The sequence below is a fragment of the Numida meleagris genome, chromosome 3, assembly GCF_002078875.1.
Source record: "Numida meleagris isolate 19003 breed g44 Domestic line chromosome 3, NumMel1.0, whole genome shotgun sequence".
NCBI lineage: Eukaryota > Metazoa > Chordata > Aves > Galliformes > Numididae > Numida > Numida meleagris.
This window is the reverse complement of record NC_034411.1, coordinates 75592623-75618152: the sequence shown is the minus strand read 5'-3', so window position 1 is coordinate 75618152 and position 25530 is coordinate 75592623. Positions and strand designations below refer to the sequence as shown.

Sequence of the window (25530 nt, the reverse complement as noted above, 5' to 3'; positions counted from 1 at the left end):
GCAGTCTATCGATTATGCCTTCAATCACTTTTACTGTTTGCTTATTTGGCAGTGAAGGCATTTTATCATCAAATGTTGATTAACATGATTGCATTTCATTTCAGGAATACATATTTAAGTTCAGAGGTGAAGTTGTACATGAGAGTGAATGATATCATATTTCACTGAAAATTAAATTACTTATTTGACTTTTGTCTGTAGAAATATGGCAACAGAAAGAAATCTTCAAGTTCTGAAAATATGATGTGTATTTTATTTTTCTTAAAAAGAAGAGAACTCCCAGCATTTTGGGGTTGACTGTAGCTAATAAATCCAGTACTAACTTTTCATCTGCTACATGATAAGCAGAAGCTATGAAGTTGCTAAATGCTATGGAGAGATTCAAATACTAACTTCATGTTCTACAGATACATTCTTTAAAACACAGCAAGAGCCGTGAGAATTAGTTGAAGAATGACCTCCAGTGGCCTGGAGTGGGATTATTATGAATTTAATCCGGCGGAGTCCAGCTCTGTAGAGTACGCAACCCCAGGAGCTAATTCTTTCCTTCTCCCTGCCAATACTGAAAGCTCGTACTGGGATCCCAATGCAATCTCTGACTGGTCAATGAGCATTCACACAGCACACACCTCAGAAATAGTCAAGGAGAAAGTTGTCTCTGTGAAGGAAATCAAGGACGAGAAAGATAAGAAAAACCAGAAGAGAAAGGCTAGAAAGGAACCTAGAAGATCAGAGAGAGAGAAGGAGGTTAGAAATTTGTGCATCAATCCTGCCTTGAGCTTCACTTCTCCGTGGCTGCATGCTGTGAAATCTTGGACTGGCAGCCTGGCATGACAGCTCTTGGAGGTGCATGACTGCATGGCGAGCTTTGCGCTGGGTGCTCTGCGTAGTTTCCTGCCCTGTATGCACTCTCTGAAAGTTTTAACAAGAGAAAAAAAGTTACCTTTAAAACCCTGAAGAGGCCCTGGAGCTTCTCTTCTGGAAGCTTCAGTTTAAGAAGCAGAAAAATAATTTCAAATGGAGTAGTCCGGGGTTCAGAATCATTTCTAGGTGAATATAAGTATGTGAAGTGGCTTATTCCTGTATTCCCATTTAAGTCTCATTTACTGTCATTTAAGCTGTAGTTTCTTTCATTCATGTTTATTTTTTCATGCCTTGATCACTTCTGCTGATCATGTATCATCATTTGTCGTTCAGAGTGAAATTCTTGCTGTGTATTTGTGATGGCTGTTTTTCTTCAGCAAAGGAGGAGGACACTGGCACTGGGAAACACTGGGGCGTATTCAGTTGCCTTTGTATCCAGCTGCTTCAGAATATTCAAATATGCTTGTATGTTCCTGAGACTATTTTACACTTGGTTATATTTTCACTTTTGAATGTCTTAAGCTTTCAGTTGTAAATGTAATGATTTGATTTCAAAGTTTAAGTCTTTTGCAAATGCTATTCAGCTTTTTGCATCAGAGATTGAACGCGTGAGTTTTTTCTCTTGATTTTGGTGCAGTTCTGTAGCAAAATAGTTTGATGATTTCTGAAAACATGAAAAGACAGGGAGGAGTAAAAGCCTAACATTGGAGGCAGCTTGAAAGGAGTCCATGGAACTAGAGGATGCTCTGGAGAAAAGGAATGTGTAGGCATACAAAATGTGGTGGTTATAATACTTTCATAATCAGAAAAAGGGAATAGTAACACGTATTGCAAACTAGTGTAAAATAGATGTCGTTGAATTCAGGGATTAGTGTCTATAATAATGACTCCAATACCTCTGTGCTGTTCTTGTATCATGACGGAAGCAGGAGAGCTGGGAGAATTACTAACACTCTTTTATAAGTTGCTTGCTTTATTTTCTTTCCCGTGGAGTGAGCTTCAGATACCATACAGATGACTGTCCAGTTCCCACGTGTGTGGTGCCAGCGATTGCATCCACTGCTTGAAGTTAGTCATCAAATGAAGAAAGTCAAGAGCCTGGAAGGCAATCATTAACGCTACCTGCCCTTGCCGACACTAAAATGCTAAAGGAAAGGGTAATGACAAAATCCACGGAGAAGGTCAATATGTAGATAGGTACCTTTCTTCAGGATTCACAACCTGCAGCCCTCTGCTGAAAGCAGTCATTTAAGCTCTCTATCAAGAGCACAGTTTCATACTTCAGAAATATCCTTGGACCTTTCTATGCAATAGATCTGTTGTATATGGAGTACTCAGGATGTACAGTCCCTCATTCTTTGCCCAAGGAATGCAAACCCGTGTTTGTGGTTTCCCACCAGCATCTCCCTCTCTCTAGCCCGGTGAATACAGATATTTTTCTTGATGGTGGAGTAATTTTGATATAGAAGTGCTCTCATGGCTAGACAAGCCAGGCAAGTCCTGTAACCTCTGGCACTGGTTCCAGCAAGCATGCTGAGAGTTGGAGGGGAAGCACTTTCGGGTGCACAAAGGCCTCTTGGGTTCCATCCGAGCTCCAGTGCCTCATGGTGCTGTGCAAACTGGGATGTCCACAGAGTCTGAGTGGAAATGCCCAAGTTTTCATTGCTTTCAGGACTAGGCAGCAGCTAAGGCAGGAGATTTGAGAGACACCAGTGCTTTGCATCTCTACATCTACATTGGGTGCCTTACATCTGCCACATCTCACTTAAGCACCTCAGTGTCCTTTTGGCTTCCGGCCTGTGTCTGCGTTTAAGCAAGCTCGCTTCTGTTGTTTCTGTCAAGGTCACGTCTATGTAACACTGGAGTTATCACTCCTCATTGTTCGTGGTTTGCAGCCTGTTCCTAAGGTGTAAATCACTTGCAAATAGAATCATAAACTGTGCACAGCATAGTAGTCTGGGCAGCTAATGTGCACTTTCAGGTGATTTTTTTCCTTTGGCTGTCTAGACCAGTCCCTTAATGCCTTGCTAAAGGCGGAACTCTGATGAGCACTTTCCGAGACAGTTATTTTAGCAATTTAATAAAAAAGATACATGAGTCAGTGATTGCACTGCCTGAAAGTGCACGCTCCAAAAGAAATATAGCTCATCTTTTACATCTGACTCCATAAGAGGCCAGGCAGTGGTTTGCTCCTCTACTATTGTGGAGGAAAGACAGGTTAAAAACAGAGTGATGCACTCAGTATCACTTTATATCTGTGTTACGTGAGTTATGCCCAGGCTGCTCAATAACTCATGACACAGAGGGAATTATGGTCTATTGGTTCAGCTTCCCTGGCATGCAGTCAGTGTGTATGTGCTGAGGTGTGAGGGAATGGTTCACAGAACTCTGCCCTGGTGGCTGAGATTGTGGGAACTGTCAAAAAATGGGCATCTTCCTGAACTTCACTGTCTCAGCCCAGGACAGGCAGGACCTGAGATGTCCTCTGACACTCCCTGATACAGGAACAAGGTCCTGGGGACCAGAACACAGCATAGGGCAAAGCCTATGTATGACTCCCAGTGCCACCCTGCATCCTCAGAAGAGCTGCCCAGGCACAGCTGGCCCTGAAGGAGACCTGTGCATGCAGCGGCAAGGTGCTTTCTCGCATGCATTTTTTTTTAATGTAACTGAAATGCTGTTAGAAGTAGCTGCCATATCCACAAACCTCAAAAAGCTTAATGTCTTTTGACCTTGCTGCAATAACTGTTGTGGGGCTGGGTGAATGACAAGAGTGGTCTTGATTTAAAGTGGCACACGCTAAATCCAAGGCAATCCGTTTATGCCCCCAGTCTGATCTCCATGATCAATTTTCCAGGCTTCAAAGAAGCAAAAAGTCAAAGCTCCCTCTGTCAGAATGGCAGGTGTCATTTCTGGGGAGATTTCACTGCAGCCTTCCAGTATTTACAGGGAGCTTAGAAACAAGATGAAGACCAACGTTTCGCACAGTCTGATAGTGATAGGAGAAGGGAGAATGGTTTTAAACTAAAAGAAGGGAGATTTAGGTTAAATATTAGGAGAAAATTCTTTACTCAGAGAAAGGTGAGGCCCTGGCACAGGCTGCCTGGGGAAGCTGTGGGTGCCCCATCCCTGGAGGTGTTCAAGGCCAGGTTGGGTGGGTCCCTGGGCAGCCTGAGCTGGTGGGTGACAGCCGGGCCCACAGCAGGGGGTTGGGACTAGATGGGCTTTAAGATCCCTTCCAACCCAAGCCATTCTGTGATTCAGTGATCTTGTTTTACTCCCTATAATGCCTTCTGTAGCTTTGCTGATGCTGCAGTGCCAGGTGGGTGGGATAAACTGACGGATTACTTCCCAGTTTGTAGTAGGTGGATGAAATGGCCTTTGCACTCCCCACAGTTTTAAATTAGGGATGTTAAGTTCTTCCCTGGTTTGTTTGAGAGCAGATTCCTGTGCAGGAATAGTTTCTGGAAGCTCTCTGACACTTGCACATGTGAGTTTATTTTGGAGGTTTTCCATAAGGTTTTGGTTATCCTTAAATAAATGCACAAGCTCAGTAAACTTGCAGTGCTTTCAGTTCTGATGTACTTTGTATTTTTTCTAAAAGTCCCAGTTGTTGGCACAGTTCTTGTGTTTGTTTAAATACTCTTAAAATACATTGCTGCCCTTAGTAGGGGTAAAAGCAAAAGTAAGAATACACAACCTCTAAGGATGAAGATCAGGTGGCAAATTAAAATGAACAAACAACGAAAAAGCACATCCCACCCTCAATGCAATTTTCTAAAATCAGTTTCATTCAATGAGCCAATTGAATGATTTACTGATGGTGAAAGTTACAGAGGATAGTGAAAGGTTGTAGTTGGCAGTGCTCATCTTACCCTTATGGACTAATAACCATTTTGGTGTCATTAGCATAAAAACCCCACTGAGAGCAATTTTTAAGTCAGCTGCTAATTGCCTTTGAAAACAAATGATTCCAATTATCCCGTTTTTAAATACTGTGGGACAGAAAGTAAGGAAATCCTTCTAGTTTTTAATATAATCTGGTATTATCTGATAAAGACCTGTAGCAGACATGCAAGCTTTTTTTTTCTCTGGAGGATACATTGCATATCTCTTCATGTCTTTTTGGTAGACATTGTCTGGGTAAGAAGAAGCAGGGTGGGCCACTCTTCTGTTGTTCATTCTTCCCCAAAAAGGCTACGTGCAGCTCTGAAGCTGGTCTTTCTGCCCGGACTCAAGGGCTGTGCTTCTGCATTGCCAGTGTTAAGCAGCTTCAACGAGCAACAACTTTGAGAGCAGTCGGGACACTGCGGGGTGGTATCCCATTGGTTGGTGTCTTACAGCACTGCCGAAATCCTCCCGTTTCCCCTCTTTTCTCACTGTCTCACAATATGCCCGTAGCAGTACTTAGATGGCCCTGTTGCAAGGCAGGGTGAGAGGTAGCACCTGGTGTGTGAGGAACCACATCCTAGTACAGCAGCAGCCCCAGTGGTGCAGGGACCTCTGAAGCTCCCCTGCTAAAACCACCAGCTTGGGTCTCTCTAGCCTCCCATTTCTGGCAGGCTTGTTGAGAGTTAATCCTAGGCTCCGTAGTTCAGCAATAAGCTCAGCAGTTGTTAAAGGGGAGATAGACGGGCAGGCAGATGAGGTGACCACATCAGCATCATGCCTGTTGGAAACATAGCGATAAAGGAAATGAACTGTTGCAGGAAACTTGCTTATCACTGCAACATGGCAAGTAAATGGGACAGGAAAATCATATGGACCTTACGATTCCTTGCATGGAAGAAGTTGGTCTCGCAGTTGTGGCCCGTCATCACAAAATTACCTCTGCTCTTAGCACTAATTGGTAAGTCCGTCAGAGGTGCTGAAGACATCAACCTCATCTCATGCTCCTTATCCTTAGCAGGGCTGGTGGAGCAGTCAAAGCTAAATGAGGGGAGCCTCATTCTGTTAGTGTAAGTAGTGCGGGATCAATCTGATGAGTTATGGCAGCCCATAATTCCCTTTAGTTCCACACAGATGCAGTTGATTATTAGGTATGTAGTGCCAAATGCATTAGATTCACTACCTTCTAGTACTGGCATATTTTTAGAAGACTTCAGTGTAGTATATGGGATTGTGATGAGTTGTAAACTTCTGAAAACAGTTGCTTTGTAACTCTCTGATTCTTACAGTAGCTTCATTAACCTTGGAAACTAATGATAGGTGTTTATGGGGACTATTTTCAAGGCAGCTTGGACTTAAACAGCATATGTGTTGAAGATGCAGCCTGTGTGTATGTGTTGAATGTGTTTGCTTTAAGTCAAAATGAGATGGCAATGATGGGGATTAAAAATCTGCTTCTTTTTGCAGGGTGATCAGACAGCATTGCACCGGGCTGCTGTCGTAGGGAACACCGATGTCATAGCATCTCTCATTCAAGAAGGGTGTGCTTTGGACAGACAAGACAAGGTAACAGGCACAGCAAAACCCTGGGGGATGGCAGCCTTGCCAACCAGTAGTATTAAGGTCTCATAGAGGGAATTACGGTTTATGCTCCTGAATAAGTATCTGATACTTTGAAAGTGATTGAGACAGTTGTACTAAAAAAAGAAACAAGCCATACATTTTTTTTTTAATATTAGCTACTGATTTAGTTATTTTTGATAGCAAGGTGATCATTTTTGATGTAAGAGTCTGTTCTCTTGTCATTTATGAAGGAATTAGGACCACACTGTGCCCTGCCCAAAACGCGGCACAGTTTCCTGTGATTATCCCAGAAGCTGAGAGTCTCAGGCTATAAATGTAGTTTGTAAATAAATGTAATTAATTCCACGTTCCCAGCCGAAGCTTCAGTGCTATTCTTGGCTCACTGGGACGAGTGGGACGTAGGTGAGGACAGGAAGAGGCTGAAGACAGAGCAGAAAGGAAAAAGTACCTAGGATGTCTGTGAATGTTATTTTTAATCTGGTTTGTATCTGCCTCTGCTAATAATGAAATAGTAAATTAGCTAATAGGAAAGGAAAAAGCTTGATTTCTCAAGTAGTCAGCTGGGGTGGCATGTGCAGCTGCTACAGTCTGAATGAAGTGTTACTTGATATGTGGACTTAGTGCACTGAACTTCTCCTCTGTGTGTGTGCTCCTCAGGACGGGAATACTGCTCTTCATGAAGCTTGTTGGCATGGGTTCAGCCAATCTGCAAAAGTCCTCGTCAAGGCGGGAGCTAATGTCCTTGCCAAGAACAAGGTGAGGCACGTGCCAAGGTGTGATTTAAAATGAATATGAATTGTATTAATTGATGTGTGGCATTCAGAATCCCCCCACCCCCTTTTTTTTTCTTGCAGAAATTGAACAGCCAAATGAATGTAAGCCAGAGAGGAAAAAAAAAGTAGTGTATCTTTTCATAGAGAGCTCTTCCTAATACATTAGTATAGACTCTTAGCAAAAGCTCATGCTGAACCCACATTATCCTTCTTTTGCCATTTATAATATCTTGAGAACACTTTAGAGGAAGGAATAACAAAGCAAGGCATTTTAATTCCTCACTATCTGTAATGTTTCTGGGAGACTTCAGCTCACCAGTTCAAAAGCAAATAAACGTAAATAATTCAGGAAATGGCAGTAGCAGCCAATGGTAGGAGCTGAGTTAGGGCTCAGACTGCTGTGCCAATGAGTGGGTTGGGTTGCATGGGTGGCACCGTGTCCTTTGCTGTAGGTAAGAGGGCTTTGGGGTGTCAGTGGGGTCTCTGCGCATTCTACGGGCAAGTGTGAGAGTATTTAGGTAAATGCAAGCTAAAATTACAACTGGAAGTGTTAGGGAAGAAAGGAGAGAAGTGAGACGGGTGGTGAAAGTCTTAAGATCAGCACAGTTCTCTGTGTTTCTGTATGCGCAGTATGTAAGCATACATTTGTACAGTTACGGCTGTTGTGGTTTGTACTTACATCATCTTTGTGTGTGCTCCTTCTTTTACATTGGTCCAATTTCTAATTTTAATTTTCTGTAATTATTTTTTTCCCTGTGGTGTTCATCTAAATTTCTATCAAAGGTACTTCAGACAGCTTCCCATGCTTACATGTAACAGATGCTAGTACCTGACTTTGTAGGCTACTGAACCATTACGCTCCTACCCCTAGGTGTGCTTGCCTCTTTGTATATTTATGTACAAAGGTGTGGGCTTAAGAGGCAAGTCTTGTTATCCTGCACGCTTGGATGCCTCAGGGTATTAGGAAATGTAGTTTATAATACAGCATAAGTCATCTGCTTGGAGAACTTCTCCTAAAAAGCACGCGCACAGAATAGCTCAGCAGTGCGAGTGTCTGAGATACGGCTGGCAGCCTTTAACACTGTGTGAGCCCTTCCTGCGCTGCTCTTTCGTGATAAACCTCTCCTTTTGCAATTGATCACTCGAGTGCTTTTTAATGGACAGGACCCATTCAGGAGCTACTGAAAAATGAGGGGCTTGTGTGTGCTTGCACACACGCATTTACTTTCACTCCTTCTGATTTCAAGAAATACGAAGAGCTTAATTCTCCTTAATCCCAAAACAGTTTCTCTGGTCTCTCAATTCCTAGTGCCCATGACGACAAGGCATAGTCTTCCTGACAGCTTTTCTGGCAGCCAGAGCAAAGTGACACGTGGAGGAGCACCCTGAGGCCCCTTGGCTTATCTGGGGGGCTTTGACTGAATGCCTCTCACCACCTTGGTGGTGGGACAGACAGAAGTGGGCTTCTGGATTTGCCAGGCCCTGCTAAGGCGCAACGCACTGGAGAATTTCACTGTGTGTTTTCTGTAACTCCTGGTTAATTTCTCCTGGGATTGCCTGGGGAAGTCTTTTACGTACACACTCGTACACACTGTGCTGAGAGTTGACCTTTTGTAATTCAAACCTTGTAGCTTTGATCAGTGTCTTGAAAGCATGGGGGACAGATTAAAGGAGATAATGGAGGTGAAGAGGCAGTCACATGAGTAAGCAGAACCTCTCTACCTGGCCTGATTGCATTTCTGGCTCCCAAGAGCCAAAAAACCCCAAACATTTTCAGGCCAGCAAAACCTAATTAACCAGATGTTTCTAGATTCTTTGCTTTCTGCAGACAGACCTGAGCAATGCAGACAGTGTTACATTGTCCAATTTCTGGTTTTACTGTGGCCCAGTAAATCATTTCCACGACAAAGGGGGTGTTTCAGTTTCCAGGTTTGTTCAGCTCACAGCTTTGGCCAAAAGTGAGTTGCCCACCTCTGGGGGATGTTCTTGTGGGGATACTGCCAAGGTTTCACTTTGTGAAGTTTCCTGTCTAGTTTCTGAACACGGCTTTTATATTTCCCTGTGTTTCTCCAAGGCAGGTAACACACCTCTGCACCTGGCCTGCCAGAACAGCCATTCGCAGAGCACTCGTGTCTTACTTCTCGGAGGATCTCGAGCAGATCTCAAGAATAATGTGAGTCCAGTTTCAGAGAGCTTTCAGCCTATTTTGTAAGGAATTTGACATGACGAAGGAACAGAGCCCTCCACGTGGAAGCCAGGCGGTTATGTTCCCACTGAATAGCAGCATGGTGGCAGAGGAGTGCATGGGGCTCTCTCTGCTCCCAGCTGTGGGAGCCCCTCTGGGGCTCAGCTCCAGCCCCAGTACCCACGTTCCTCATTGTGTGTGACACTGGGTGGCGTTTCCAAATCACACTGGTTCGGGGTGCATGAGAGCAGATCCTGTGTAAGAGGGTGAGTGCAGGGCTTTATAATTCCATCATTTCCCATCAGATAGATAAAGAATTGGTGCCCGCACCCTCTGTTCCCCAGCTATTGTTAAACCTTCCCACCTTTGTGCTTTGTGCTGAAGAGAAGACAGCACTGCTGCTTGGTGGAGGTGTGTGGCGTTTGCTCCTTTTTGATTTAACGGGTTTATTTCTTCCCTGAGCACCATGACAAGCACAAGCTTTCGTTCTGCAGTGACATTCTCAGCGCTTTGTTTCTGTTTGCAGGCAGGAGATACCTGTCTGCACGTGGCTGCTCGTTACAATCACTTGCCCATCGTTAGGGTGCTGCTCAGTGCTTTCTGTTCTGTCCATGAAAAGAACCAGGTCAGTGCATGAACATCATTGCCACACTGTGCCCTTTGCATATGGCTCCTTGCTGGAAAGAGGGATTCCTGCCCAGTAGTTGCACCTCTCTGTGTGCGTTTCACTGTGCTGCCCCATGCCTGAGCTTCCAACAGTAGCTTGAAAATAATGGTGTATTATTTTGCCATCACATTTGCATCTTTACGTTCAAGCATTTCCTATTTATAAGGTTCTGCAAAGGTGTGTTGGTGCAGAAAGGAGTGAGAGGACACAGGGCAATGTGGGGTGAGGGGATGGCAGTCCTGAATCCTTACAAGCTCTGTGCAGAACAAAATGGGCATGGAGCTTGGCCACATCATGGAGCCATGTTCCTCTCCCTCCCCAGATGGTGAGCCATTACAGAGACACCATGTTGCAGTGCTCACTGATGGTCAGCTGCTATAGAAGAGCATGTTTCTGTGCAGTGCTTTGTTGCATTTTGCAGTAGAAGGAATTAAAGATGCAGAAGAGTGAGGAAAAAGTATGCTTTAAATTTGAAGTAATGATCCATCTAACCTAGGATTAATCATCCACGGTTGTTTTGTAAGGAAGTAATTGATCGCTGTACCTACAGCATAAGCTATTTGGGTGGTACTACACCTGGTAAATAAATAGATGATGCAGTGCTTACCCACATCATCTCTTATTCCTGGGAAATCTTCCGTGTACAGAAAGATATTTTCTGATCTGTACCTTTACTTTTGTTTTGTAGGTACCAGATAGTTACAGCAAACAAAATGGTCTTCAGCATGTTAAATTTGCTATGTAATTTTATTTGGATTTTTTTCTTTTAACTTGCACACTTAAGACAACTGGTGTGAACCTAGCGCAGGGAGATGCCGCTTCCCCCATTCCTCCATACCACCTCGGGTTGTTCCGTATCTGCACACCTGATGGGTGGACAGTGGACATCCCAGGAGCAGGCAGTACGGCCTTTGCTGGTCTGGAGGGGATAGGGATGTGCCTGCCATTTCTTGAAGCTAAGCTGCAGGGCAGAGGGGGCAGGAGGGCATCGTTGTGCACAGGCACAGCCTCCCTTTGGCAGCTGCTGGCTTTGCTGCCTGAACCCAATCGCCGCAGTCTTCACCTCAGTACACAGGAACAGGGCAAGGCACTGTGCGAGCACTGGGGCCGTATCGCCTCCTGGCTGTATTCCAAAGCCTGTTTTTTCTTGGGGAATCTCACAAAGAGAAGCCCAAGCATCTCCCTGCTGTTAATTACCCCGTTGTTTTTGAGTAACATGATACGCGACCACCTGCGAGCCGACGGATCGGTCCTGCAGAGGGAAAGCCCGCTCTGCCCTCGGGTGCTGTATGGGCTTGCTGGGATGCAGCTCAGCTGTCTCCAGGTTTGGTTGAAACAGATCAGCAGTGTGCCCTCCTGCCCCTTCCTCCCAGCTTTGCCCTTCTGTAGAACAGGCCTCACTGAGGCTCCGTCGGCCTGCTGACCTTGCAGCATCCCTTGGGAAGCTGAGGGTTCTGCAGGCTGAGACCCACAAGTGTGCCACACGCTGCTTTCTGCTTTGTAACTCACAGGCAGGAGACACTGCGCTCCACGTGGCTGCGGCCCTGAACCACAGGAAGGTGGTAAAGCTGCTACTGGAGGCAGGGGCTGATACATCAGTTGTCAATAATGTAAGTAGGACGTGAAATTGCTTTCGGTGTTTTGTATTAATGAGGACACTTTCTAGTGCTGGTAGAAGATTCTTGCATGTTGAATGAAATCTGGGTGAATGGAAGCAGGAAGTCACTTCGCTTTTGCACAGAGCATGTGTTGATCTCCGGTGGAGAAATCCTCCCCTCAGACACACGCGTTCTGGAAGTGAAATGCTGTTCTTTTTCCTCTCAGGCAGGTCAGACCCCGCTAGAGGTGGCCAGGCAGCACAACAACCCCGAGGTTGCGCTTCTCCTCACTAAAGCTTCACAGGTGCGTTACGAATGTCTTCTGTTGGCAATAAGCTCTGGCCCTGACACAGGTGGGGCTGAGGCCAGCTCTGGGAGCAGAGCACTTGGTCAAGCAATGCGATCCTCTGCTTCAGGACAGCGAGGTGCTCTGATGCGCTCAGCTCAGGAATGGTGCTTCACAGCCATAAATGCCAGCACCGCTTGGCCCACCAGCGTGCATCTGGGAGTGCTTTCTCCTTTATATATTGCTTTTTAGTAGAGGTGACAGCAGGTCTGCTTTATTTCTTAGCTTCTGGGTCAGGAAGGAGCGTGACATCTCTGAGTAATGGTGCCCTCTGCCTCTTAAGGTCTCGCGCTTCAACCGTGGAAGAAGCCTGAGGAAGAAGAGGGAGAGGCTGAAGGAGGAAAGGCGAGCTCAGTCGGTACCACGGGACGAAGTGGTGCAGAGCAAGGTACAGCCTGGCATTACCACTGCACCTCCAGCACAAAGGGAGTATGAACAAAACCTACTGGGACAAAATCTGTTTGGCTCTGCCACTAGTGCGTGATAGCAGCAGCTCTGTGTGGGACAGCCTGAGGAGGCTGGGGGAGGTCTGCGGTGCTTTACTGCTAATGAGATGCTGCAGGCTGGGAAATGGAAGCACACCCACCTTCTCCCTGTCTCTGCCTTTGCTTTGCTCAGGGCAGTGTCTCAGCTGCTGACGACACGCAGAGCAGCGACCAGCCAGCGCAGGGAAAGACTGAACTGAAGGATGAGCCCCGATCAACTTCCCCAGATCCCAAGGGGAGGAAGAGCAAAAAGAAAAAGCCAAAAGAGAAGGTATCAGTAGATTTAAAGCAGCAGAGAGAGAAAGGATCGTTGCTGAGTGCAGCTGTCCCTTCGGTGTGCCGTGAGCCAGGGCACTGGACCTTCCATGCTCATGGGCAGAGGTAGCCTTTTGACAAAACTGTTTTTTGCTGGGGAAATCCTCTTGTTGAGGCTAATGGTGAGGGTTTGTAATAAATCTGGCTTTTGTGCTGACAAATGCCTTGATTGTGGCGGTCACTGCAGACAGATTTGTATTGTGATCAAGCTTTAGCTGCAGTTATTGCAAAGGGTTTGTCCAGTTCCCACCAGGAACGGTTTACTAAGGGGCCAATAATTAGGGAGAATGTTGTGTGTGTTTTATACAGGTTTCAGCGCTCTCAGACCCCATTTCCCCAGCTGACCAGCAGACACTCCCTCGGCCCCAGCAGAACTTGCCCAAACGCAGAAGCAGACATCACTGCTCCTCTCCGCCTGCTCCCCACGAGGTGCGGGCCTACCAGCTGTACACGCTGTACCGAGGGAAGGATGGGAAGGTAATGCAGGTGAGCGTGCTGTACTCTTGTAGGGATGTCATAGAATCACAGAATCACAGAATGGCCTGGGTTGCAAAGAACCTCAAAGATCATCGAGTTTCAACCCCCCTGCTGAGTGCAGGGTTGCCAACCACTGGGCTAGGCTGCCCAGAGCCACATCCAGCCTGGCCTTGAATGCCTCCAGGGACGGGGCGTCCACAACCTCCTTGGGCAACCTGTTCCAGTGCGTCACCACCCTCTGTGTGAAAAACTTCCTCCTAATATCTAACCTAAACCTCCCCTGTCTTAGTTTAAAACCATTCCCCTTTGTCCTATCGCTATCTACCCTCCTAAACAGTTGTTCCCCCTCCTGTTTATACGCTCCCTTTAAATATTGGAAGGCCACAGTGAGGTCTCCCTGGAGCCTTCTCTTCTCCAAGCTAAACAAGCCCAGTTCCCTCAACCTTTCTTCATAGGAGAGGTGCTCCAGCCCTCTGATCATCTTGGCCCTGCTCTGAACTCGTTCCAAGTGCTCCACGTCCTTCTTGTGCTGGGGGCCCCAGGCCTGGACACAGTACTCCAGATGGGGCCCCTGAGGAGCACCTGGGACACAGTTAGGGAATCAGATGGCAAATGCACTTCCTCAACTACACTTTCAAGGGTATGAGGTAATGATAGAGGATTTCTTTTTGTTGTTCGGGCATCAGCTGTATTTTTGCATGAAGTCTGGTAAACAACAAGCTATTTTCAAGTGTGCTAAGAAGTAAATCAAAGAATCGTTAAGGTTTGAAAAGACTTCTAAGATCACCTAGTCCAACCATCAGCCCATCTCCACCATGCCCACGAACCGTGTCCCTCAGTGCCACGTCTACATGTTTTTTGAACACCTCCAGGAACAGCGACTCCAACACAACCCTGGGCAGCCCATTCCAATGCTCAGTAAGTTTTTGGAGGCAAAGTGTAAAACAGCGATTGGGAGTGACACTGGAATTTTTATGATATGTTTTGAAATATTAAGATTTCTGACAGGAAAGACAAAGAACTTTTCCAGTGAAAATAAATGAGAGTACTGCATGAGCACTGATGTTTCCTACCTGAACTCAGTGCTCAAGTGCACTCAGTATGTTTTGTTTCAATTCTTTCTGTTTGTTGCAATGAGTCTTTGGGGATTCTAGGATTACTGGAGGGAGGAGGTGTACAGAAATTGGTTCACAGACAGGAGTAGCAGCTCAAGTATGTTTATTCAAGTTTAGAGACGGTTATTTTACTGTACACAGTGTATTTTATTCTGCAGGTATTTACCAGTACACATTTATAAAGCAGCATAGAATCAGACAGCGGATTACCCTATGGACATTGCAGACTTCTGTATTGTTGCTTTCCTAACATTGTCCTCCTGCACCTCTGGGAGGTCTTCCTTTCATTTCATTTGCTTCTCACATCCAATCCACAGCTATCTGTGTTCCCTTCTGTGGTTAAGAAATTTGGCAGATTCTGAAGATCACTCAAGTCAGGTTTCAGAGGCTTTATTTGCCGTGTTTTCCAGCATCTCATTGTGTAACATGGGGGAAATTTCCAGGCAAGGGCATTGTGGGATTATCCTAATGGCAGGTATCGGGAAGGAAGGACTTCTCTGTTGCTAAAACGAGCATGTGCCTGCCCTGAGGGTTGGATGGCGGGAAGATGAGCAGGTACAAAAGTTGAAGGAAGCCGATAGGACTTGTATACAAATCTGATGTATTAACAAAGATTAGCATAGTACAGCTAGATTCCCTAACAGCATCTCCTGAAATACACAACACTTCTCTCTCTCCTTCTTTTTAGCTTGTCTGCTGTCTTTGATACCCTCAGGCTCTGAATAGCAAACATGACTTCTTAAGTACATTTCTGAAGCTCTCTCTAGCACACCGTGAATGACCCACCTTCCTCCACCCAGGCAACAACCCGTGCTCTGTGGGGCACTGTAGGGCTAAAGGAGAGAGGGAGGTTCTGCTGCAGGTAGATACATCAACAGAAATCAGACTCCGTGCAGTTCAGAATTACAGCAGAGAGCAGGGTACAGTTCTGTGAGGTGATGCCTTCTCATATGACGCGCAGAGCCACAGGATATATGATCTGACCTCACTGCTGCTTGCTGCCCCAGCACTGAGATTTGTTCATACAGATGAGATCAATCCTCTTCTAGTCTGTATTTTTCCAACTTAAAGCACTGTTTGCTGAGCTGTAAGATATTATCAGGAGGGTGAGATACAGGACACGGCACAGAACAGCCCAACGCTGATTCCAGAAAGCTGTGGTAATGTTCCAAGTGCGTTGAGAGGACAGCAGGATGTAGCAAGCAAATGTTTTACTCCTTTCAGGCACCGATAAATGGATGTCGTTGCGAGCCCCTGATAAATAAACTGGAGAATCAGCTGGAGGCAACCGTGGAGGAGATAAAAGCTGAGTTTGGGACTGTACAAGATAAGATGAATATTAAGCTGGGCCAGATGGAAAGCAAAACTCAACACCAAGTAAGAATATGACCCACAGGCTTGCTTGCCCACATGATTATTAGAAACATACCCTAAGCGTAATCAATATTTTCATTGTCACGGTTCGCTCATTGCTTTTTCTGTTGTAAAAATGAGGCTGAAATCTAATACTCGAGACCAGGGGACTGTGACATTCCACAGACATCTAACATTGCAAGCCGTGGTCTTGAGAAAAATGCATTTAATGGGTAAGTGGCTTCAGGTGCTTCTTTAGACAATAATCCTAAACCGCTTGAGGCTCTAGGAGGGAAACTTAAAAGACCAAATGCTGTCCTACAGCTAGTAGTTTCATAATTGTAGAAACGCCTTTTGTTGAATTGCTTATGCTGATATTCAAGATGCTTTACATTATTTTCAGTGTGATTTTTATTCATCGGATAATTTTGTGATCGAACCTTTCTGCAAGCTACATCTACCTGCAGTTGGCAACATTCCTAGAAGTGAAGACTGAAGACAGAATGTGCTTTGACTTACAAGGTTCACAGATGGAGGTTTTGTTTTTTTAACATGATTGCCTCAGCTACTTTGTGCTTTTCCCGCAGCTCCGTGTTTTAGACAAGCTTATGGCTGAGCGCCTGTCTGCAGAGAGAACAGAGTGCCTTCATCGCCTGCAGCAGCACACCGAGCTGGAAAAAACGGAGGGAGAGAAGCGGCAGGTAGGGCTTGGGGTGCTGCTCACTGCTAGCTCATATGGAACGGCTCGAGAGCTACGTTCCAGCAGGCAGAGAGAAGAGTGGAGATATACACAGGCAGATGGTGATAGGACAAGGGGAAACGGCTTTAAACTAAAAGAGGGGAAATTTAGGTTAGATGTTAGGAAGAAATTCTTCACTCAGAGGGTGGTGAGGCGCTGGCACAGCTGCTCAGAGAAGCTGTGGGTGCTCCATCCCTGGAGGCGCTCAAGGCCAGGTTGGATGGGGCCCTGGGCAGCATGAGCTGATGGGTGGCACTGCCCACAGCGGAGAGTTGGAGCTGGGAGGGCTTTGAGGTCCCTTCCAGCCCCAGCCATTCTATGATTTATGTAAAAACTGTTGGAACAGGCAAAGGAACTTCAAAGAACAAATTATTCCTGTTCACTACCTGAATCTCTTGTCCAGACATACAAATTTTTTGCATTAGAAATGGGCAAAGTGAAACCCAGTCTGACCGTTGTAATTTAATCTGTTGGGATCTCTAATAAGGACATTTGTAGAAATTTTTAACAGTTGTGCTTCAGCTTTCACTTAGTAGTAGGATGTCTGTAGGAACATCAGCAAATAGTAACAAAGCCAGTAGATGGTTGTTGTTCCTTTTACTTCTCATTTGGTCGCGTGTCCTGAAAATCTTCCCCCCTCTCAGCCTGATCTTTTTTATTCCCCATGTACTAAAAAGCTGCAGTTCTTCCCCCTGACTTTGGCAACAGTACACCATCTCCAAGCTGTGAATTGTTGCCAATAAGCCATGACAGCAAGTTATTTTTATATGTTTGTTTAACCAACATTACAAGAGTAACTGTTCCAATACAGATCCAGCTCTTGTCCCTCTAGCTTCTGCACAAACTCACCATTAAAACAGGGTAAGAACATTGTTTTTATCTACTCACACATACAATTTGTTTTCTCATTACAGGGCTTCTTCTCAGAATTAAGAAATCAATACACTTTGTGCTAGTAAAAGGTCATGACTTTTTGTAAGAGGGTTCTGTACCTGTGTTAAAAGGCGGGCTGCTCTGACCATCTCAGACTGAACTACTGATTAAGCTACTTTGTCTCACACTCACAACACAGTTTTCTCTGAAGAGAAGCACTCAGCAAATTTAAAAAACCTTAGTTTTTATTTTATAGCAAGAGGCGTATTATATTGGCTTCTGTGAATGTCAAAGCCATTTAAGGAGTGATGTATTAAATTACCATTAAGTTGTATCACCTGCTCATGTTCTGCTGGGTCGAACTGAAACAACTGAAAAAGTGAGTTGGCCTTTTCTAAATGTGCAGACTAAATAAATGTTCATGCACATAAGAGTTCCTGACCTAAACTCACAATTTCATGTGAAAAATGGGGAGAAGTCCTGCTCATTTCTAAAAGGATCACTGGCAAATGCCTCCACAGTTGACACTTACTAAGCACCTTCGTAATTTAAAAGCTCTTAGTAACGTATCATTTAGCGTTGGACTCATCTTTATCACCAAATGAACAGAAGAGCAGAGGTTGGTATAAAGCTGTGTCCCTGAAGGGTACAATTTGAATTTCACTCTTACAAAAAGGGCAGCTCTGAGCAGGGGATGTTGCTTGCACTTAGAAGGCACCTCTATGATTAAACAGGTCAGTCCTGATCAGAGGACTCATATTTGAATGGTCTACTCTAATGCAGCTCTGAAAGGTGGTATCTTGGACTAAAGAGGTGCCCTTCGTTAGCAAATGTGTAGTTACTCACCTTTTCTGATTTGCAGCCCTCTAAATACTCCCCATGGCAGCGTGCATAGCTGCCCAGGGAGTCTAAGGCAACTGACAGCAGGCTAGGTTCTCTCTGTCCTTGGTGTACATCCTTAGCAGTCCAAGAATGACAGGATCACCTAATATGTGTTCTCTTCCTCATAGATTTCCTTGGTTGATGAGCTGAAGACTTGGTGCATGCTGAAGATTCAGAATCTGGAACTCAAGCTTTCTGGAGATTCCAGGTCATCAAGACCAAAATCAACTCTGTCCACATGTGAGTCTCTGACCGAGACGCTGGACACCGAGAACAACGCCCACAGTGCCAAGGACTGCAGAGCCCCCCAGCCCCTGCTGCCGGCTGAGGGCTCCCACCAGCACTCCTACATCACGCTCCCAAACAGTCTCTTGGAAGACGGGGGAAGGAACAGAGTCCCCATGCCAGAGCAGAGCTTTGGACAGCAATTCTGCATTCAACAAGATGGCACCTCAGGTACAGCTTTGTCAGGTACTCAAGTATCACAGTTATTCACAGGTCAGCTATTTAACTGAGGGATCCTTTTATCAATACCACAGATATTAATTCTGGCTGTGTGCTTTCTCCCATCTATAGGCACAGTGTTGGGGAATAGAAAACACTTGAAGGCAGCCACTGGGAATATTTAAAGATACGGTTGGGTGGAATTGCACTGACTCTTCCCAGTGCTGCCACTGCGTGTTTGAAGCCAAGACCTTTTGTGCTCTGAATAACTTTATCTACTGAAATTTCTCCAGCTTCCCAGTCAGAATTATTCCCAGTCTGTCTGTCAGGAAGGTGCACAGATTTTCCAGTCTACTTGAAGAATATGTATTGCATTTAGTGCTTTTCAGATGTATGGATCCAGTAATGGTAGGGTCCAAGGATGTGAAACTGAAATACACACTTCCCTTGTTAATATATAAATTATAGGGCTATAGAATAAATCACTTCTTTAAATCACCACTTTTTAATTATTAGTTCATTATGGAACTGGAAAAAAAAAAAAAACACGTAGCTGAAAACATTACATCCATTCAGGGATCATGAGCACCTGAGGATTTGGAAGACCTTGGTTCAAGCAACTTCTCTGGTCAGGGAAGCTTCAGAGAAAAAAAGAAACAGGGAGAGCACAGTTCCATCTCAGGTCTCCAAAAGCCGAGGAGAGTTTCTGTAAAATACACAGTATATACTCCCTTAAAACATTACTTAAAGAGCACAGACATGGACATTGATACCCTACTAGACAAGAAGGGCAGAGGACTGTGGAGGACGTATCTTGCAGCAGAGCTAGCGTGAGCAGCATCAAAAGTTGTTGTGTTGGCAAAATAAGGGTTTCAAGTCTCATAGAAGAATAGGATTGATAAACATCAGCAGACACATACTACTGTAGGAACCTAGCCTGATCTTTATGTGTTCTTTTGTGAAGACCTTTGATTGTTGGTAGTCTGGGCAGGGCCTCTCCCTGAGTCAGCTTTTCTCTTTTAATAGATCCATTATTATTCTATTGCCTGACGAAGATGTGATGAACTAATACAAGCCTCTACAATGTACACGTAATACAATACATGGGAAATTGCACCAGACAGCTTAGAATACAAGGATTTTTGAACACTAAAATAAGTGCTCAGAGCTTTTCTAAATATATATTTCTGTTCTATAGGTGCAGAGCAACAGTTAATCATTGCTGGACCAGTACATTCTTCAGTCCCTGCTCAAGATGTCAGGCCAAAGGACAAAGCCGCTAGTGCCAGCACGTTCCACAGGTTCCAGCAGGAGCTGCCCTCCTCTGAACTTTTGGGGTCCAAATCCAAACATGTTCGGGTTCAAGCTGCTTTGCAGCCCTTGACTGAACCTGCAAAGATGGAACCACAGAGCTGCTACTTCCTCAACAAAGGAACTCAGACAAAGAAATCCAGCAAGAGCGGGCAGTCAAGGCACAAAGCTCTGCACCACGCAGGGGCACCCCAGAGCCAGGAGCAGCAGCACTCCACTCTGCCTGTAGGCCAGTCACCGGCCCCCGCGCACAGAGACACCTCCCAAGCCCTGGAGATAACGCAGTACTTCTTTGAGGCTGTATCCACTCAGATGGAGAAGTGGTATGAACGGAAGATTGAAGAAGCCCGGTGCCAGGCTAATCAGAAAGCACAGCAGGACAAAGCTGCGCTCAAGGAACACATCAAAAGCTTAGAAGAGGAACTCAGTAAATTAAGGACTAAGGTGCAGAAAGAAAGCTAGCATTCACCTAGCAGGCCAAGTCAAGCAGTAAGACTCATTTTGGAACCTGCACAGGAAGCTGGAGTATCAATACATATTGATACATATTTGTAGTGCCTGATACATCCAAGCAAAACACTCTTTTTTTGGGAGTAGAAGTAGCTTTGGAAGCTCCAGAAACAAGGAGACTTCATACTCAGACCATACGGTGAGATGCTGCAGATGAGATCCTTTCTTTGTTATTTCCCAGAGTCCGTTAATTATCGCACTCTCAATTTTCAGGTGCTGCTTGGAAACAAATTGCATTAAAAACCAAAATTGCTTTCAGAGAAGGGAATTTTCTTATTTCTACATTGGTCATACGTGGCTGGGTTCCACACGTAAATGTGGTACCGATACTAAAATAAATCCAGGAGGTCGAGAGCTTTTGACTTGGTCAGAAGCGATGAAGTGATTCCTCAGTGATGAAGGGCTACTGATAAGACCTCAGCTGCTTCCCGTGGCCTCTGGAGAGATGCTACAGAACCAACTCACATTACAAGCATAATGCAGGGGGACGATGCAGGTTTCGTGCTGGGAGAGGCCAAGTTCCCACTGTGTGAGACACTAGGGTGAGTTGTCCTGTTAGGTACAGAAGCTTCTATTGCCATGTTGCTTTTCTTTTGGTTTACGTTATTAAAACAAATGCTGAATTATGCTGTTCTACTGCTATCCTAGTGGCAGAGCTCCCTCTGGTTGGTTACACTGTTGTTGGGAGAAGTTTTGTTTAGGGCACCCATGGCAGATACTTCACTGTAACTATGCTGTACTTGTAATTGTACAGAAATCTCCTTCAAGCAGCAAATGGCTGAATTGTCGACTAATACTGAAGAAGCCTGAAAGAAGTCCTTTATCTAAAGAGGTGAAAGCTTGGTTCCCTATACGCAGACGTTACTTTTCTGAGGGGTCAGAATTTTCTCCCATATGCTTTGTTGGGACTGTCTCCCCTTGTTCCTCTGAATGATTCTGCTGTTTTTCCCCTTGTGTCTATCTCTAAAGCTGGGCCCCGGTGGATCTGCAGGGTATAGGACGGATTTCACACAGTTCCACAAAATAGAACTCAACAATGTTTTTAAGTTTTTATGAATGTTTTGCAACAACAAAAAAACCCAACAAATTCGCAGTGACTGCTTTTGGCCATGCTGGTGGCCTCCAAACTGTAATTCACAGAGCATCATTTTCAGTTGGGTTTGATTCAACGGTAACACCTAAATTCATCAGCCGTGTATGAGTCCTGGTGTGCTTTGTGTTGCATAAACGAGAGGCACCAGAATCCCTGTGAGGTTTCCTCCTCATGCCTCTGGGAAGGCTCCATCAGATTCTCTTGATATGAGTAAGTTTACTGAGTATATCATGGTGGAACAATTGTACAAAACCAACTCTGATACAAGATGGTACCGTTATGCCAAGGAGGAAAGTATTTTTTCTATACTGTGGAGCCCTAAAAACAGTACAAAATACAGTATTGAAGATACCATTAACAAATTAGTAATTAAGCTTTTTGTCTTCTTAGCAGATGTACAAAGCAAAGGAAAACTGTATTATATAACAATATTTTTAAAAAATTCCTCAGTGCACTCTCAAGACAAGAAAAGCATCCGTGTGTTACAGAAACACTAGTTTGATTGCTCTGACTTCCATAGTCATATAGACACTTTCATATGTTTACAATTTTGTTTAAGCTACTGTAGAAACGCAGAAGCATGCTATTTAAGTTTTATATCACCTTGATAAAGTGACTGTTTTGCCGAGTAATTAAAATAAACGTTGCTCAGAATTCCTGTGTGGCAGTGTTTTCTACCCCGAGAAAGCAGACAAAGTCCCCTCACCTGAATCAGAAGAGGAAGCAGAGAACTGGACTTCCAATTCTAAGGCTTTGTGCCTGTGCCTATAAACCCCGAGAGCTAGGTCTGCCAGCTACAGTACAGACTACAGTAACCTGCTGAAAGAGGTTCTAGGAACTAGAACATGCTGGAGTTGCATTATCACAGATGTCACCACTTCATGGGGCTCCAGAGAAGCTGTGGATGCTCCACCTCTGGACTCGTTGAAGGCTGGGTTGGATGGGGCCCTGGGCAGCCTGATCCAGTGGGTGGATGGCAGCCCTGCCATTCTACCAGATTTCAGCCATAAGCCAAACCAAACACAACTGGATGGCTGTGTATGCGAGCAGGAATTGTGGAAACCTTCATATTCCTTGTGTTAAGAAAATACATATTTCTAAACATTTTGCTAAAAATCTGAATCTTTCACTGACTGATTTAGAAGCTGAAAGGCTTCTGACTATGCAACCCCCAACAGTCTCACTGGTTTCCAGAGCCACATCTTTTATCAAATACAGCTTAAATAAACCTCACAGGAAAGGATTCCACAGTAACTTTCAGAAAGAGGAAGAATTAGAAAAAAATACCTACAATGAAACGTATTTTTTCATGTTTGGTTTAGACCCATTTATTTATCCCAAGTGCTTTAGCCTAGAAAAGGCTGCTACCACCACAGATGTTACCACATAAAGGTACCGTAGCAGGAGACAGACAGAGAATAAGCTGGCTTCTATTTATCTTCTGTCTCCCTAGCAAAACACTGCTGTTGTAATTCTGGGGGCTTCCTGTTTTCCCAAAGCACGAGCTCCATCATCCATTCAGTTCTTTAAGGCCTTTTGTGTCCGAGTGATTTCCACATGGGAGGGTAACCAAGCCAAGAAGAAGAGGAAAAAAGCAACCCAAACTCGAAAAACCCACTGTGGTACATCTACCTTCAAGCATTACCAGGATATCACCAAAGGCTGCTATTATAACTACATTCTGGACAAAAAATCTGTGTTTATTTACACCAGATCGAAGTCCAGCTGTCAGCAAAACCGCACTCAGGACTTGGCCAACTTCAGTGCTCTCTGAAGTTCCCGCAGCTGCATGTGGCCTTGAGTAATCATCATCCGGATTGCATCCTGGAAAACAAAATTGAATCTCCTGAACTGAACGTACATACACTGGTTTTACACGAGTGCAAAGACATTAACACATTAAAGTATATGCAGCATCTTATGGCACGTCAACTAACACTACAGTCACTGACATTGTTAAAAACAGTGAATAATTAATCAAAACAAGTGGTATTTCCATCAGCATTACATTTACCTTAGTACTGTTAGGTTTTGCAGCATTCAGCCACCAATTCCTTGAGCGTTGGTTACAAAAAGAAACAAAAAGCGGAAAGCAGAGGACAAAAGGCACACAAGGAATATGAAGGTTTCCACAATTCCTGCTCGCATAAACAGCCATCCAGTTGTGTTTGGTTTGGCTTATGGCTGAAATCAGGGATTAAAAGAACACCAACACCAGGGAACAGAAGGAAGCTTACAGGTTTCTGTGAGCCTGGTTGAGATGCTTGCAAACAGAATCACAGCACAGCGCAGAGCACAGCTCATGGCAGTGAACTGCCAACTCCCACTCCTCACCTCTTCTGTAGCATCTTTATTCCTCCGGAACTCCTCCCGGGCCCACTCCTGGAGATGGCGGCGGTCTGCCTCTGTGGGGACATCTCTTAGGGTCCGCAGGATCCTCCTGTACAGCTGCAGCACCTGCTGCCGCCTCAGGAACTGCAGGACAGGGGTCAGCATGCAGCTCTGTGCCAATGGCTCTGCACTGCTCTGAGATCAACATGAAGTTCCCCGTCCCACTTTTTAAGGATCTAACTTTACTTTGGCTCCCATCAAAGAAAACTTACATTTCATACATACAAACAAGCAAGCCAAACTCATTACAGCATTTGCAGCCATCCCAGGCAGGGAGGCCACTGCCACCTCAGCACCTGCTGCCCAAGGCGGTCCTGCTGCCAGCAGCCACCCCCAGCACTCATGGAATCAGAGGATCATTAAAGCTGGACAAGATCTCTAAGATCACCCAGTGCAACCATCAGCCCACTCCCACCGTGGCCACGAACCATGTCCCTTAGTGCCACATCCACACGGTTCTTGAATACTCCTATGGACAGTGACTCCACCACTTCCCTGGGCAGCCTGTATCAATTCCTCACCACTCTTTCTAAGAGGAAATTTTTCCTAATGTCCTACCTGAACATCCCTTGGTGCAACTTGAGGCCATCACCTCTCATCCTATCGCTGTTACCTAGGAGAAGAGGCTGTCCCCCACTTTACCACATTCTCCCTTCAGGTCATTGTAGAGACCAACAGGATCACCCCAAGCCTCCTCTTCTCCAGACTGCACAACCCCAGTTCCCTCAGCCACTCCTCGTAAGACTTGTTCTCCAGAGCCCTCACAGTTTCACTGCCCTTCTCTGGACACACTCCAGGGCCTCCATGTCTTTCTTTGTAGGGAGGAGCCCAAAACTGAACACAGTACTCGAAGTGTGGCCTCACCAGGGCTGAGTACAGAGGGATGATCACTTCCCTGCTTCTGCTGGCAACGTTATTTCTGACAGAAGCCAGGATGCCATTGGCCTTCTTGGCCACCTGGGCACACTGCTGGCTCGGTTCAGCTGGCTGTACCAGCACTACCAGGTCCTTTTCCTGAACCTCGCTGCTGCCATCTGCTTCCAACACAAGGTTCTGCCCTCTCTACAGGTTTCCCACTACAAAACCAAGCTCCACCGACAGAACAACAGACCGCCCTTAGCCCTGAAGCACGGTGGAAGAGAACAAACTGCACATTAAACGGTCGAGCCACCATCCTCGCACACGCATTTAAACACGGGACCACAACACCCCGCCAGACCCCCAGCGGCCGCTGCAGAAGCGTGGCAGTCCCGCTCCGCGCCCGCGGCCCCGAGGGCCGCCCGCGGCCCCAGCGGCCGATCCTCCCCGCCCAGCTCGCAGCGAGACTCGACCCCCCGTGCCAACCCCGCTCCAGGCGGGCGAAGGGAGGCCTGATCCACCCGCTAGTACCTGCCGCAGGGTGAGGGCGCTGGGCGGCAAGCGGCTGGCGGCCATGGCGCACGGCCCCGCCTCTCCCGGCCCGGCGGGCGGGGCACAGCGGCCGCCATTTGCTGCGCCGCCGCGTCCCTCCCCGGAGCCGCCCCTGAGCTGAAGGCGGCATATCCTGAAAGAAGGAGCGTGGGTGTTGGAGTTACGTAAACCAGAGTATATTTTCATATGAAAACTCAAGATTTGTGCACTGCAAGAGAATTCCCTCT

At 45.7% G+C, this 25530-nt stretch overlaps 2 protein-coding genes across 15 annotated transcripts in view; one reads left to right on the top strand and one right to left on the bottom strand.

Moving 5' to 3' along the window:
• Positions 1-22156, top strand: part of ANKRD6 (ankyrin repeat domain 6) — a 108510-nt gene extending 86354 nt beyond the window's left edge. For 12 of the 13 annotated variants that reach the window (XM_021392341.1, XM_021392334.1, XM_021392333.1 and 9 more), the window contains 13 exons: positions 6220-6318; positions 6994-7092; positions 9184-9282; positions 9821-9919; positions 11473-11571; positions 11786-11863; positions 12189-12293; positions 12524-12661; positions 13015-13191; positions 15522-15674; positions 16238-16351; positions 18273-18600; positions 19787-22156. In XM_021392341.1, coding sequence (XP_021248016.1) covers positions 6220-6318; positions 6994-7092; positions 9184-9282; positions 9821-9919; positions 11473-11571; positions 11786-11863; positions 12189-12293; positions 12524-12661; positions 13015-13191; positions 15522-15674; positions 16238-16351; positions 18273-18600; positions 19787-20361 — 2163 coding nt within the window. In that variant the 3' untranslated portion in view covers positions 20362-22156. The remainder of the gene's footprint in view (positions 1-6219; positions 6319-6993; positions 7093-9183; positions 9283-9820; positions 9920-11472; positions 11572-11785; positions 11864-12188; positions 12294-12523; positions 12662-13014; positions 13192-15521; positions 15675-16237; positions 16352-18272; positions 18601-19786) is intronic. The other variant, XM_021392343.1, reaches the window with a different exon arrangement.
• LYRM2 (LYR motif containing 2) lies at positions 22805-25514 on the bottom strand. Of its 2 annotated transcripts, none has more exons than XM_021392345.1 (3): positions 25283-25514; positions 23837-23907; positions 22805-23326 (listed from the first exon to the last, which is right to left on the bottom strand). In XM_021392345.1, the coding sequence occupies exons 1-3, from the start codon at positions 25431-25433 to the stop codon at positions 23246-23248; spliced, it is 303 nt and encodes a 100-aa protein (XP_021248020.1). In that variant the 5' UTR covers positions 25434-25514; the 3' UTR covers positions 22805-23245. The 2 variants fall into 2 exon arrangements, with proteins under 2 accessions (XP_021248020.1, XP_021248019.1); XM_021392344.1 differs by having other exon boundaries at positions 23837-23977; positions 25283-25427.

Bases quoted from the DNA above. Each gene is read 5' to 3' on its own strand.
- LYRM2 (XM_021392345.1), bottom strand. From the start codon at position 25,433: ATGCCGCCTTCAGCTCAGGGGCGGCTCCGGGGAGGGACGCGGCGGCGC. The intron at 23,908-25,282 runs GTACTAGCGGGT...ATGTCCCCACAG, and splicing joins GCGCCCTCACCCTGCGGCAG to AGGCAGACCGCCGCCATCTC. The intron at 23,327-23,836 runs GTGAGGAGTGGG...TTTGTTTTCCAG, and splicing joins ATAAAGATGCTACAGAAGAG to GATGCAATCCGGATGATGAT.